General features: G+C 46.8%; 1 protein-coding gene across 1 annotated transcript in view; it reads left to right on the top strand.

Moving 5' to 3' along the window:
- rev3l (REV3 like, DNA directed polymerase zeta catalytic subunit) overlaps nt 1–15,000 on the top strand; it is a 44,204-nt gene that overhangs the window by 21,989 nt on the left and 7,215 nt on the right. The window contains exons 5-23 of the mRNA XM_076273145.1: nt 58–205; nt 306–400; nt 1,884–1,988; nt 2,246–2,330; nt 4,604–4,743; nt 5,050–5,175; nt 5,320–5,545; nt 5,841–5,983; nt 6,107–10,142; nt 10,269–11,179; nt 11,474–11,562; nt 11,766–11,891; nt 12,089–12,281; nt 12,404–12,515; nt 12,817–12,932; nt 13,439–13,557; nt 13,684–13,802; nt 14,105–14,246; nt 14,685–14,929. Coding sequence (XP_076129260.1) covers nt 58–205; nt 306–400; nt 1,884–1,988; nt 2,246–2,330; nt 4,604–4,743; nt 5,050–5,175; nt 5,320–5,545; nt 5,841–5,983; nt 6,107–10,142; nt 10,269–11,179; nt 11,474–11,562; nt 11,766–11,891; nt 12,089–12,281; nt 12,404–12,515; nt 12,817–12,932; nt 13,439–13,557; nt 13,684–13,802; nt 14,105–14,246; nt 14,685–14,929 — 7,276 coding nt within the window. The remainder of the gene's footprint in view (nt 1–57; nt 206–305; nt 401–1,883; nt 1,989–2,245; nt 2,331–4,603; nt 4,744–5,049; nt 5,176–5,319; nt 5,546–5,840; nt 5,984–6,106; nt 10,143–10,268; nt 11,180–11,473; nt 11,563–11,765; nt 11,892–12,088; nt 12,282–12,403; nt 12,516–12,816; nt 12,933–13,438; nt 13,558–13,683; nt 13,803–14,104; nt 14,247–14,684; nt 14,930–15,000) is intronic.

Genomic DNA, 15,000 nt, shown 5'->3' with positions numbered 1-15,000 from the left:
GTGTGTGTGTGTGTGTGTGTGTGTGTGTGTGTGTGTGTGTGTGTGTGTGTTCTCCAGCTGGGGAGGACTCTGCAGTGGCAGGGGGCAGTCAGGGCCCCAGCAGCAGGACCCCAGAGTTCCCCTGGAAGAGCCCCAACACCTCCAAACTCAATGAGAGCGTGCTGGGGGGGACCTTCACTCGCTGGGATGAGGACGCACTACCCTGGTGAGGGAGAACTCTCTGGAGTCTTTACACTTTCATTTGCACACACACTCACATCCACACACACACACACACACACTAATGTCCTTCCTGTGTTTTTCAGCTCTCTGGTTCTGGAGGCGGTGGCGAAGCAGAGCACGTGTGAGCTGGAGGTGGACGCTGTGGCTGTAGACGTCCTGAATCGCCTGGAGATTGAGAGTAAAGATCTTTATTCTTAACCACTGAACTAATATAGTTTAGCTTTATTAACATTTGCCACAACTGAAATGCGTTGTACATGCAGTAGCAGCATGATCTATACACCTTCAGGTGCAGTGCTTGAAATTGAATGGTAATGACAACACACGAAAATAAGTATGTTTGTGTGTGTGTGTGTGTGTGTGTGTGTGTGGGGGGGGTGATGTATTCCAGTTGGCTCATGCTAAGCACTTAGCATATATCAGTGCCTTTCAACATTAGCATCTGCACCAGGCATGACGTTTGGATAAAGACGCTGACAGACTGTGCTGACGGAGTAGTGTCTCAGCCCTCAGGTCTGCTGGACACAGCACACACAATGACCTCAGGACATCAGAGACAATCCTGCCACTCACACGCTTTCTAGGCACAGACCAACACAGAGGACCCTCCCCCTCTTATACCCTCTGACATCCCATCTCAAAGGGAGGAGGGTGCTGTGGAGAGAGAGAGGGTGAGAGACGGAAGGGAGGGAGAGAGATTAGAGAGAGGAGTGGAGACAGAGCCAAGTCTTCACAAGAAGTGGCCTGTTTGTGACAACATGAAAGTGAAATGGAGTGGCGCTCACTCTACTGAACTGGAATAGACGCTTGCTCGTCTCCCCTGCCATTAGATCTCCATATGTGCTAATGGTGTCCGCACAGGCACCGTGAGCGTGAGAGAGTGCAAAACTATGTGGGTTCATGTTCTCTGTTTTTCATAAGTGCGTCCATAAGAATACACTGAAGTAGCTCTGCTACTTTTCGCTGTATATGATTGCCACATATGTGGCCCCCGGGTTTATCCAGCATCACTACTGACTGAGTCAGTGTTCCTTCTTATGCCATGTAGGTCATTGATTTGGTTATTCTGGATGTCTTCTGACTTACGCATACACTATGCTCATATGCATACGCTGGAGTGCCTTGTGCATCTTCTTGTGAATTGCTTCTGTTGTGCACAGCTGAATAAATCTACATCTTGATTGAACTTCTTCTCCATGACAGAATATCCTGTTTTACTTTGGTAAACTACATTTTTACTGACAAAAGCAGGACATGGATGGGAGGAGTAGGGTGTGTTCTTGTGTTTTGCATTTGCTTTGTGCAGAATGCAGACTGCTTGCTTTTGTCACATAAAACATGCTCTTGTTTGAAGAAAGGAAATGATTAATTCGCCCCTTGAGTTTTTACCACTCTGTTTTCCACACATATTAACCAAGTGTCTTTAAAATGGGAGAAGTGTGACGTAACTCTCTTGTGCGTACATAAGTCTTTATTGCTGTCGCTATCATTTGTAACAGAGTATGAAAACTTAAGATCTGTAACACTTACTCGGTGTGAGGTTCTTGTTTCTGCTGAAGGCTGGGATAAAGGTGACAAGCAAATGGTAGCAGCAGTGTAGTTGACTGCTGTCAGTTGAACTGATTCTTGCTATCTGCCCCCCCCCACCCCCCACCCCCCAGATCAGATTGGGAGGAACCCGGGACTGCAGGCCATCTGGGAGGACGAGAAACAGCGACGGAGAGAGAAGAACGAGTCCTCCCAAATTGAAACCCCTGAATCCCAGGGTAAGACTGCCCGACTATCACATTGTTTGAAGTGGGTATTTCATGCTGATCGTTAGACGTCTGACTCACAAAGTACAGGAGGCCAATTATGTGGTACAAAGAGAAAACACATGCTTGGATCCGCGTGAATGAGTCAGAGTGCACCTGTGTGTTGAAAATCGTGGGTTTCATTGAGATCTGCTGTCTGAGGTGATCAATCACCTGGCGTCGGTCATCAAAGTCTAACTGCTTCCCTGCTGCTTCTGATGCTGTTCCAGATCGCGGGCTGCTAGATGGCGTGGAGAGTGAGAGGATCTTCATGAAGAGACTCAAGGAGATTCTACGTGAAAACCAATTCAATGTGTAAGTGAAAACGAAAGACATTCTTTGACATTTCTTGTTCTCATGGCAAGTGCAAGAAATCGTGACCAGGTGTGATTCATTTTTCATATTCCTTTGGAGGATGTCATTTTCTTTTTGTTTCACTGGAAAAAATCTCTCATAAATTCGGTCCATACATTGTACTTGAAATGTTTGAGCGCTAGCTTTTATATGTGTAGGCAGAAGCAGTTTATTCTCCCATGACCTTGCTTTTACCCAGCCTCCTTCAGTCATTCTGGCAGTTGTCATTGAGATGGACTATTTGGGTGGCCTTCATCCAGGGCTCGGTGTCTTTCCATGCTTTGAGAACTGCCGTTAACAAAGACATAGAGGAAAGAAAGCCCTAAGAGTAATGGCAGATCTTCCCTTCTCTCTTGCTCTCACAGTCTGTTTGCCATTATGAAAGGGATGGCAGAGATACATTTTTGTAGCAATAGACAAAAGCACACATATCCTGATCCATGGGAACCCTGCAGTTATCCACAGGGATATGCTGTAAATGACAAAGAAGTTATTTCATGTCTAAATTCCCAGGCTTGGTTCAAATGGTTCAAATTATGTTCATTTTTTATAACCGTGCAATCATACTGGCAGTTTCTTTTCTCCATGCTATTGACTGGCATAGATTAAGGATTTGGAAACTTCTACAGAGGGGCAGAGTGCAGAGGGGAGGGGAGGGGAGTTGATGATGATGATGTGTGCCTGAACCTCCATTTCTGGTGTGTGGATGGTGGGAGGGCCTCTAAACGTAAACATGTGCTGCTTCCAGATACATTAGCGAGACACGATGGCGACCACATAGGTTGATCTTAGAGGAAAAGACCCAATTGGTGTGTACAGTTTCCCTGTGTGCTTTTTCCAGCTTGATGTCTTCCATCAGGCCTTGGTGGGGGCATGGAGCGCTCAGAGAGAGGAAGAGGGAGAGGGAAACGATTGAGGTCTGGCACTGCTCTGTGTTAGAAGGAGGAGAAAACTGTTTTGTTTTCAATAAAGTACAGTTGGCCAAGAGCTTGTCCTTGCGTCATATCCAGATGGCTTCTATTCATAGTTTGATACTTAGGAATAGGAGAGGGGCTGAGATTTAACAGATCCATCATGAGTAGAACAGCATGAGAACATTCTGGGCTCACGTGACACGAGTGTCGGTTTGGCTCTGTGTGCGCTGCATTCCCGAGCTGGCTCCCGCACCACCGCTCGTGCCCTCCTGCTTCTCTGGTGCTGCGAGACTGCCGTCTCCCGCCCTGCGAGCCTCCGGAACAATCCGAGACGGAGACTCCGCGACTTCTCCGAGAGGAAGCGAGGGCGGAGCCTGTGCTGAGTTAATCACCGCTGGATCTCCCCGTGCCGCCAGCCGTAACTCCCCCCCCCCCCCCCCCCCCACACACACACACAGAGCCCCTGGAGTCGTTAGCAGAGAGACTAATTAACACGCGAGGAGCCAGCCGAGCACAGACCTCGCTCTCTGGAGTCTCTCCACACTCCCACCACGGCCTCCAGCTGAGGAAATAAAGCCACTGAATGTGCCTTCAGATCTAGCTCTACTGAAGCTTCTTAATATGAGGTGCTTGTGTGTGCTTATTGTCATTTTCCACACCGTTGTGCCGCTGCCGCACTATGAATAAATACAATTGGGCATGCATAGTCAGCAGCACAGGCAGTGTTTGGTTTCCTCGTTTGTTTGTTTTGAAGTGAGGGAGTTTGGTAGAGAATCTGGAACCTGTACCAGGACCATCTGGTATCAAAAAAGGATCAGCTGGATGCCCATGGGTCTATATTTAGCTAAAAGACATTCACAAACACAGAAGGAAGTAGAAGGAAGAAAAAACGTGCATGGAAGGGGCATGTTAGGTGTGTTGAGGAGGAGGTATTCTCGGAAGAGTTGAGTCCTCAAGAGCTTGTTGAAGATAGAGAGGGATGCCCCTGCCCTGGAGGTCATTCCACCAACTGGGAACAACAAATGAAAATAACTTGGACTGCTGAGTACATAGGGGCGCCAGTGCCAAATGACATTCCTTGGCGGACCGCAGTGGCCGAGGGGTAACATAGGCCATGATAAAAGTCTTTAAGTAAGTGGGAGCAGACACAGCCATCACTTTGTAGACAAGCAGTAGTGGCTGGGTGGCTAATGAATCCAGAGTGTGCCTCAACTCCTGGGGGTGGAGGTGTGTGATTCAGGTGGTCTCCAAACCAGTTGCACTGCCACTGCACTGGAAGTGAGGCCAGTCCCACATCTAACTGTTAACCTCTGGCCACAGGACTCAGTCTGGCCTGGGAGGGGACAGCGAGGAGGACGAGCCCTTCCCTGGTCTCTCACTACACCCTGATGTCCTGACCCCACAGGACCTGCACGCTCCTCCCGCTAGCCAGGTGGAGACGCACAGGGACACGGCCACAGGTGAGACATGCAGCACTGGTGCTAGAGTTGTGAAAGCAGTTTCCTGTACTAAGCAATCTGGCATCACTCATTCTTTATTGATCAGGATTTTGTTTTGTATATTCTTTTTATTAAGCCTACAGGATCAAAATGCATAGCATGCCTAGTAAAATTGGGGAACATATTGTTCACTTTCAGAATAATATCATAATTATTTTTCTAGAAATATTTTTTATTTTAAAGACTAAACCTTTTTTAAAGCATTACTGTCTAAAATGATTTATTGCTGTCATTTTTAATTATCATTTGCCATGACTTGCCCTTTAGATACCAAGAGACCTGGTGGGCGGGAAACTGACTCGGCCATTGTAGATGAAGAGGCCATTCTCAGTCTACTGGAGAACAGTCAGACCTTTCTTCCCCTCTCGCAATCATCCAATCAGTCTGGACTGGGTAAAACGCTGCACTCCCCTACGGTCATTTGATGGCCCCTTAATGGCAGACCACAGTATGATAGAATAATACATACCATGATAATGGTTAGCAACAATAAAATATGACATTCACTAACTTTAGATTATTGGCTTTGTCTTTCAGAGAACAGCCAGGACAGGGCCTTGGATGAACTCCTGGCTGGGCTTGAGGACCCGAGGTTTCAGGCTGATGTGGGCAGGCAGGCCACTTTTGGCAACAGTGGGAGCTGCCCTTACAACAGCGACGAGGAGGAGGCAGGGCCGGAGCTGGAGAGGGAGGAGGCGGAGCTGAGTATGCTGATGTCACAGAGATGGGATAATGACATTCCTGAGCAGACAGCAAGGCAAAGGTTTGCTTACATTTTTACCTCCTCACCTGCTTTTGATGATGTTTTTATTTTTGGTTCTTCTGACCTGAATAACCTCGCCTCAAACCCATTTGTAATTCTCTATTTGGTCTCTTAAATATATTGTGATTAAAAAGATAAAAGGGAAACTGTCCTGACCTGAATGACCTCACTTTAAACCCATTTGTAATGTTCTATTCAGTCTCATGTATATTGTGATTAAAAAGATAAAAGGGAAACCATTTAAAGCAGCCAGGACTTTTGCTCAGTCAGTGCTTTTGTGACTTTTCCTGCACAGACTCTGTCTGAAGGACAAGGGTGAGGGATCCAGTGAGGAGCAGCAGGACTCCTCAGAGGAGGAGATGGACTGGAGTGGAAATAACTCCCTCTTCGCTGACCTGTCAATACCCCAGTTGGACGGGGCTGCAGATGAGAACAGTGGTGGGTCTTGTTTTACTTTTCTCTACAATTTCTGTAGTGTTCTAAGTGACACTTAGAACACGTTTTTACGTTTTTACGTACGTTGTTCGTTTTTACTGAGAAATGTTTGCTATTTCTCTCTAGATGCATCACCGAAAGACAAAAGCTCCAGGAATCATTCATCGCTGCCTGCTACTGAGCAGATTCTTGCCAAGCGGAATCCCTTCCAAAGTGATGTTGTCCACATGGAGCCCCCATCCTCAGCCAAAATCCTTCTGGAGTGCACACATCCTGAGCACAGGCAGGTCCTGGCCCCTGAAAGAGAGGAATCATTAGACAAGCACTTTATCTCCAAAGGCTCCATCAGTCAGGAGAGCAGTGAATGTTCAACTGGATTTAAAGTCAATAAAGAGATACCTTACATTCAGCCGGTGAAACACCCCATCCCCTGCAGCATGGCCAACAGAGCAGAGGTGTCCCCTATTGGTGTGGAAAAAATGGCTGTGCACCCCCTGTACAACTATGAAAGCACTGCCAATGCCCTTAACAAGTCAGACCCAGACAGCCTACCCTTTGGAAATGGAAAAATTACTCAGAGTAGGAAAAAGTACAGCAGTATTAAAAACATGGAAAAGAACCACTTGTCTCTTCTCCAAAACCACAGGAGCTTCTCGTTGTGTTACTCGGAGTTAATGAGCTGCCCCACAACAGCAGACATTGAACTGAGCCAGAAAGATTGTAAGAGTCCTGTGCCAAGGAGTCTGGAGCAGGCATCAAGTCCCATGGAGGAGAGCATGCTCCTGGATCCTCAAGAAGGTGAGATGGGCAGCGATGGGGAGGAGGGCGACGTTGGCGAGCTGAAAATCAGGTATGAGGATTATCAGGAGAACAAGACCGAGCGAACCATTGTGGCACAGCAGGAGGCTCACTATAAGTTTTTCCCAAGTGTCATACTCTCAAACTGCCTCACCAGACCAGCAAAAAAGAATGTAATGAGTAAAACTGGGGATACTTCTGGAAAGCCCAGTCAGCCAGAGCAGAGACGGTCCAGGCTAAAGCTCAGTAAAAAAGCCATCCGTGCCACCGCCACCCAGAGGAAAGCTAATGTTGTGGATAGCCCCACCCCTGATGTCCAACCTCCAAAGGATGACACAGATTTTACAACAATTACACCTGTCTGTCCAAAGAGCGTAGAAAGTAATGAGGAGATAGAGATTCCAGAGATGGAGACATCAGAACCTAAGACTAAAGGTCATGTACCTAACGAACTAGTGGAGGCTCCCGTTGAAGACAGACTAACACCTCTCACTGAGCTACCAGCCAAAGTGGCTTGCACCAAAGTGTCAAGTTTGCCAGGTAGCAAATACACTTTGAGGGCAAAGCGGAAAATGAGCTATGACAGTGAGGATGGAGAGCACTCGAGCGCAACGCTAAAGCAGGCTACCTCACTACCAGAAAACCTGAAAGACAATTGTGTGCTCAGTGGGCAGGAGTTTAAGAATCAAAAGCGGAGAAAGATCTCCAAGAAAGAGCCACCAATCATCATAAAGTACATAATCATCAACAGATTCAAAGGTCAGAAAAACATGTTGGTGAAAATGGCTAAAGTGAACGCAGAAGAGCAGCATGTGATCTTGACACCAGATAAATTGGAACAATATAACAGACTGGCCCCTTTGAAAAACTTCTGGCCCAAGGTGCCAGAGTCAACTGCAGTTAAGTATCCACCCTGTGAACAAAAGATAAAGAAGCCCTCAAAAAAGAAGGCCAAAGTTAACCCCACCACGAAGAAAGCTAACGTTTCTGCCCCTCCAAAAGCCAGAAGTAGGCCAGGTGTCAAAGTTCAGAATGGCAAAAACACATTACCTTTACCCAGCCTGCCAGCTCCTTGGCCTTGTTATAGTGACCTCACTGATGACTACTCAACAGAGTATTCAGACGTGATGGTTGAGTTAGGTTATCTGTCTGACAGGGCTCCTAGTCCCACAGACTCAACACCACCACGTTGTTGGTCCCCATCTGACCCCATCATGGAATCCACCTTCAATGATCACTTGATCAATCCATTCAATGATCCCTGTCTAGGCTTCCCGTATCAAGACACTACATCAGATTTGCAAGGCCAAGGGTCTCAGCGCAAAAGTCGCACAACCAAGCCCAGAAAGGCAGCTACTGTAAGTCCAAGAAGAAAGACTAAGGCCACCAAGCAATCAGACCCTCCACCTGCCAAAGAGAATACAAAGCAGGCCAGTACTCAAGGTACTGGAAGGAAACAAAAGAAAGATCTGGCGATGACTCTTGTATGTGGTCAGGATGATTCCTCAAGTAAAAATACTAGAAAGTCCCGTAAAAAGAAGCAAGTGAATGAAACAGTAGCCTCCATTCACAGGAACTGTGAAGATGCAAGGTTGTTAAATCAGGATGGCACTCTGCCTGCCTCTGAATCCTCATCAGTTGAGGGCTCTTCCCTACAGACGTCAGCAGTGATGTTGGGCGATTATCGTTCAGTTGTTGCCAAGGACTCAAGAACTCAGACTTTGACAACTTTTATTGAGCCAAAGATCGAGAAGAGTGAAATCAACATCAGTGAGCCATACCAAAGTGTAGCACTTAATCTGAAAACACAGGTGGGCGGTGAGACCAGTACACCCACTGCTCAGTCAGACAAATGCAGCCAGAGTTCCTCAATTCAGTTTGAAAGTGAGAGATTTCAAAGAAGCCAGTCCTCTCCAGCCTCTGGAAGTATTGGATATCCTTGCTCTGTCATCACATACAGTAGATCTGTGTCACAGACTTCAAACACCAAGTCTGAGTCAGTGCCCAGTCCACCAAATCCCTATGAATTCAAAAGTGAACCATCTGACCTTGAGGAGGGTGCAGACAGTTCACAGGTGCCAGAGATTGCGCTAAAGGCTGCAGCTAAGGCAAGAAGGCGCACTTCAAGGAAGAAGGAGAAGAGTGAAGAAGCAAACACTCAGTCTGAAACTTTTCAGAATAAATCCAGCCCTGTGGTGCCAACAAGTGGTCATGAATCGTTACCCAAAGATGAAAAACCCCATACAGGCCCAAGAAATGGAGAGATCCCTCTAACAACTGAAATGCCTTCAGGGCTTGCTGTTTTGAAGGAGCTTCTACAGAAAAGACAGAGATTGGGACAGAGCCAAGAAGTTCAAGCTGCCTCACAGACTCAAAATACCATTGCATCAGCTGATACTGCCACAAATTCTGAGAATAAGTCAACAAAAACTAAGAGGGCCCCATCCACTACTACGCGAAAGCCAAGGGCACCAAGAAACCAAACTCCAAAGGAGAAAAAACCAAGGAGCAGGAAAAATCAAAATTGCAAGCAGGAAAACGTTAAGATTGAGCCCCCTTTATCAGATGGTAGCCCAACTTTCCCAACAGATCATGGTTTCGACAGCTGCTATTCAATAGAGGACAGTTTATCACCAGAACTCCCTCATAACTACAACTTTGACATAAATGCCATTAGCCAAACAGACTTTTCCAGTCTCTACTCAGGCAGTCAATTTGTGGTTGCTGACAAGATTCTGCCACAAAAGTTCCTGAGTGACTTCAACCAGGAAGCAATCTCTGCTCTAAACATGGGATTGAAAAGCGCTGAGGAGAGGACACTGTCTGGAGAAGATCCTAAGCCTGCGCCAGAATGGCAGAGGTCAGGTCATACTAGCCCCGACCTCTTTGATAAGACATCAGGAGAAAATGGAGAAATCATCTCTGGCAATTTATCTCTGTCTCTGCTTGAGCCTGATAGGAGGGGGAAAGACTGGACATCATTGGGGAAGCATCACGGTCTTAGTCATTTCCAAGACTTTCACTGTGAAAAAAGAGACTTCCTCTTTGCTCTGGACTCTTTCCTGCCTTTAACGTCAGCTTCGTTTGCAGAGAGTGGTGCATCCCCAGTGGGTGACCTGGATGGGAACGACGCCATGTCCACAACCACACCCAGCAGCTCTCCACGTTCTGTTAGTTCACTTTCACAGGTGAGGGCTTGCAGCCAGTCCCTTAAGGGTGCTGGAGGAGCCCACATCCTCAAACCGCTCATGTCTCCCCCAAGCCGGGAGGAAATTGTCAGCACCCTCCTCAGTCTAGACCTTTCGGAGGCTACCTACCAGGAGCCATTTTGCAGTGATCCATCAGATGCTCCTTTAAGACCCAGGTGAGACAATCAATTAATGTTTGTTTTTTTACTGGCTTTTATTTGTGCATGTTTATCAAGTTAATAACTTAATAAATGGCTGTTTTATGGGTGCTAAAAATGTTTTCCTTCTTTTTTGCCCTGTAGGGAAATCGGCGGACGCAAACTGACAATTGAGACCAGGTTAGCGAACGAGCTGAATGAGTTTAATGGGGATTTGTCTGTCGAGGGTCTTCAGTTCTGGAAGGCTGCTTTCTCTGCAATGACCAAACCAGGTTCCTCATTGACATATGGAACTGAGACATTAGAGGCTACCAAGGACCAGAAAGAACTCAGTCCATCCTCTGGTGATCAGAAAGTCATCCTGCTGCCCTGCAGAAGTGCTCCAAGCCGAGAGCGAGTACAGATATGGCTGCAAGCAAAGAAACAGTTTGAACAGCTTCAGAGACAAAGGAGAGCCACTGTAGCTCAAGAGATAACAGAGCTGACAAGGGAAAGAAATAATCAAATGGTTGAAGGCGTGCCTAGTTGTGGAGCTAATTCTGAAAAAGACCAAATCAGGATTGAGAGGAGCTCCCCGTTGCGGGTTATCAGAAAAAGAGGTTTAAATTTGTCCATCCGTAAAAGCCAGCATTACTCAGCAGAGCCTGGGAGCTCCCCCAAGGATGTGAAATCGGAGAGGGACATGTGCTCAAAGGACGAGGATGAGAAGCATTACGACTATTCTGACCTATCCATGTCCCCGGACTCTCCTGTGTTGCCACCATGGCAATGCACAGTTCTGCCAAGCTCTACGCCAAGAAATTATGACCCAGAGCAAAGGGAAATCAAACAAGCATTGTCATCTCCCAGTCCAGGTGACCTTCACGATGAAGGTGGCATCTCTTCTGAAAACAGACCCCAGAAAGAGTTTCTCTCTCCTTCTCCATTACGTATCAAGCCGATGGATGAGGACAGCCCCAGTCCTTACCTCCTGCACAGTACACCAGTTATCAGCAGAAGAAGAAGCAAAGCAGAGCCAGCATCTATCTGTACCAGCAGTCCACCCATGACTGAAGGTAGGCTAGCCATATTGTGCTTCTTTTCCTCATATTTCTCACTTATGAGAACCTTTCCCAGGACTTTGTGAATTTGAATTACCTCATACATGGAATGCACTACTTCTATGACAAGTTTTTTTTTCCTTTTTTACCTCTTCAGCCTGGTGTGAAATTTTAATGGCTGCTATTGAAAGAAATGATAATTGGGCACACAGTAACTGTTAAACTGTCATAGTAATTTAAATGCAAAGGCAACTCCCAAAGGCAGTTTTACACCCATAATATGTCCAACTGTTCTTTATTTCTGTGTAGAAATGGAGCCCCGCTCTCAGAGACTACAGCAGAGGAGAGGAAGCCATACAGTTGCATTGAGGAGAGTGCTCCTGACCACTCAGATGAAGGTCAGACTGAAGGCTGCGAATAATTTTTTTTGTGCAAAGATTGATTAAGGTCTTGTCTCCTGTTTGCTCACCCAGTAGACTAGTATGTAAGATCTTCACTGCACTGCAATATGCACAGGATTGCTCTCAAGTCTTGATGTTTTGCTACTTTTTAATTGTTCAGATATCGAAACATAGCTTTGGCTCTCCTCTCCACTCCACAGAATCAGTTCACCGCAATGAATGTTGTAAAGAAAGACAACTCTCAAATTGAGGGACCATCTATCTGCAACTCTTATGGCTTCAAGGTCAGCATGCAGAATCTGGAGGAGGCCAAAGCGCTCCATGAGGTAAGCAATGCCCCAACAGTGATACTGGGATGTTGGGATTAGATATGTGAGTAGCACTTGCAGAAAGACTTTGATGTTCTATTGTATGTTTTCAATCTATCTAATGGCATCTCATGGCATCTGTTAGATTCAGATTCAAGTTGTGGCAGTTACCCAGTCAAAGGATCTGACATGTGGCTTTATCTACTTCTGTGCAGGTGCAGTATTTGACCTTGATGAGTATGGAACTTCATGCACGGACGCGCCGGGACCTTGAGCCAGATCCCGAGTTCGACCCCATTTGTGCCTTATTCTACAACTTCAGCTCAGACACTCCCCTGCCTGATTCGGACAACAAGCAGGTGACTGGTGCCATCGTGGTGGACAAAGAGTGCCACTCCCGGGAGCAAGGTGCGACCACAGAAGAGATTTCCTCTGTGTACTAAGTTTGAAGTTTATTATACACATACATTGTCTCTGTCACTGAGCAGTGGATTGGCATAATTGTAATATGGTTGTCCTCTTGTCTATAGGTTCAAGAAGTACAGCACCTCTCCTGGTTCGATCAGGTGTTTCAGGATTGCATGTCACTTACGCCTCAGACGAGAAGGAGCTCTTTCAGGAAGTCACCAGTATCATTCGGAAGTATGGGCTTGAAATGATTGATTCATTCAGTGTTGTGTGTTGTATTTTCTTGCTTGTATCTTCTTATTTTCTTGCTTTGACTCTGTTAAGCAACCTTGAGAAAGAGTGGTGGTGGTGGTGGTAGTAGTAATAGTTGTAGTAGTAGTAGTAGTAGTAGTACACTTGTACATTTCAGTCATCTTAATCACTTAAAATATTACCAAACTCTTCTGTCTATCAAACCTCATGTTCTTAAAGAATGCCCCCCCCCGCCCCCCACCCCTGGTTCACAGACTGTAAACGTGAGCTCCTCTTTTGGCAGATATGATCCAGACATCCTACTCGGCTATGAGGTGCAGATGCATTCCTGGGGCTACCTCCTCCAGCGGGCGTCAACACTGGGGGTGGATCTGTGCCAGCAGCTCTCGCGGGTGCCAGGTAAGGTGACACTCAGCCAGGCAGGGCAGTCAGACTGATGCTCCCGGGCTGTTGTTTTACAAGAGCTGAAACATGGGTAGACGATGATCACTGGTGTGGAGAATAAATTGAACACTTCTTCTCCTAAATCTAATCAGCAGTGACTCCTGCAACTAAGAGCAGGGGATTTTGGAGTATCCATTTTTATCAAATCACTTTTGGTGTTAGCCAGCCAAACACTTGGCATTTACTGTCAGGGCACGCGGCTCTGGTATTCCGGCCAAAGTGCACTTGGCACGCAAACGATTTTGAGTGCGGCATAGCTGGAGCCCTTGGGAAAATGCCTGTGTTTTTTCCCAGTGCTTTCTCTATCTTTTTCTCCTGAGGCCAGAACTGTGAATTCCCCTTAACAGAATCTGTCATGCTGTCACCAGTCCCAGGGCATTAAGCATTCTTGAGGGACAAAGAGATGTGTTGTGCCTGTGCTTTGATAAGGTAGTCCTATTCTAATAATTCTCCATCCTCAGATGATGCAAAGGAGAACCGCTTCACTGCAGAGAAGGACGAGTATGGTGCCGACACCATGACGGAGATCCACATTATTGGGCGCATTGTCCTCAACCTCTGGAGGGTGATGAAAACTGAGGTAAATCAATGAAAAGCCATTTTGGACTTGCCACGTCTCAAAGCTCATGTCACACCTTTGTTCGTTGGTTATTCTTTGGAAATTTCAGAGGTGACACTTTTGCTTTGTCACTTTTTTTTTTGTCAGGCGGCACTGACTAGCTACAGCTTTGAGAACGTGGCCTTCCATATTCTGCACCAGCGCTTTCCCTTTTTTAACCATCGTACCCTCTCTGACTGGTTTGACCACACCACTGACCTCTACAGGTAGGTCGGCCCCTTTGACCTAGGGGCAGCAATGACATACTGCATAGACCATCTCGTCCTCTTCCCCTATATTTGTAGCGTATTTTAAGCTAAACGCTGGACTCCCAATTTATTGTTTTGCCCAGGAAACTGTTACACTATACCAACAAATGGAATAACTGGCCCTTTCAGTTTCTAATCACAAGCATGGTTTCTGATTTAGAATAAAAACTCTTTACTATGCATCTAATTCACAAAGATAACGTGTGATGTTTGCCCAGTGGAAGTGAAAGCCAGCTGAAAGACTGTGTATGTGATTGTAGATGGAAGATGGTGGATCACTATGTCAGCCGTGTGTGTGGCTGCATGCAGCTTCTGCAGCAGCAGGACATCATTGGCAGAACCAGTGAGCTCGCTCGAGTCTTCGGCATCCAATTCTACCACGTGCTGACCAGAGGCTCACAGGTCAGTGCTCTCCACTACTCTAAGCTTTGGCTGTGTGACTGGACCACTCTGAATGTACTGCGGCCATGTCTGAACTTGATCCAGCCGGGACAGGAACATAAGGCATGAATATTGGATTACCACACTGCAGGATCATTTGATTTCTCACGACTGTAAAATGATCAAACTGCTTCCCATGGGTGTCAAGTTGCCAAACCTCATATCAACCACTTTCAATTGTTTGACAAAGCATGTTTAGATGTACGTTGATGTTCAAGCCCCCTCCCTTTCACTCTCTAAGTTCAAATGAAATGTTGATGGATCCTGATCTGATGAAACGGAGTGTAGAGAGTGCAATTTCAGACATATGCCCCATGGCCTCTTTGAGACAGACTCTGTGGTAATGGTGTCACTCTAGACCTTTGACATGGAGGGCCTGTGTTGTGTGTGTGTGTGCAGTATCGCGTGGAGTCGATGATGCTGCGGATCGCCAAGCCCATGAACTACATCCCCGTGACACCCAGCACGCAGCAGAGGGCCCAGCAGAGGGCGGCGCAGTGCATCCCGCTGGTCATGGAGCCCGAGTCGCGCTTCTACAGCAACTCGGTGGTGGTGCTGGACTTCCAGTCACTCTACCCCTCCATCGTCATCGCCTACAACTACTGCTTCTCCACCTGCCTCGGCCACGTGGAGAGTCTGGGAACGTAAGTACAGGGAGCGCTGGTATTTAATTCATGATACAGCTCCCGATGAGTGATATAGTGCTCAATTATGA

Source organism: Alosa pseudoharengus, unplaced genomic scaffold (genome assembly GCF_046254945.1).
Source record: "Alosa pseudoharengus isolate Yale_2024_CS ecotype anadromous, Long Island Sound unplaced genomic scaffold, YU_APseudo_1.1 YU_APseudo_1.1_scf_7, whole genome shotgun sequence".
In the NCBI taxonomy this organism is placed as follows: domain Eukaryota; kingdom Metazoa; phylum Chordata; class Actinopteri; order Clupeiformes; family Clupeidae; genus Alosa; species Alosa pseudoharengus.
Note: the sequence above shows the minus strand (reverse complement) of the source record. Positions and strands in the feature narration are given on the sequence as shown.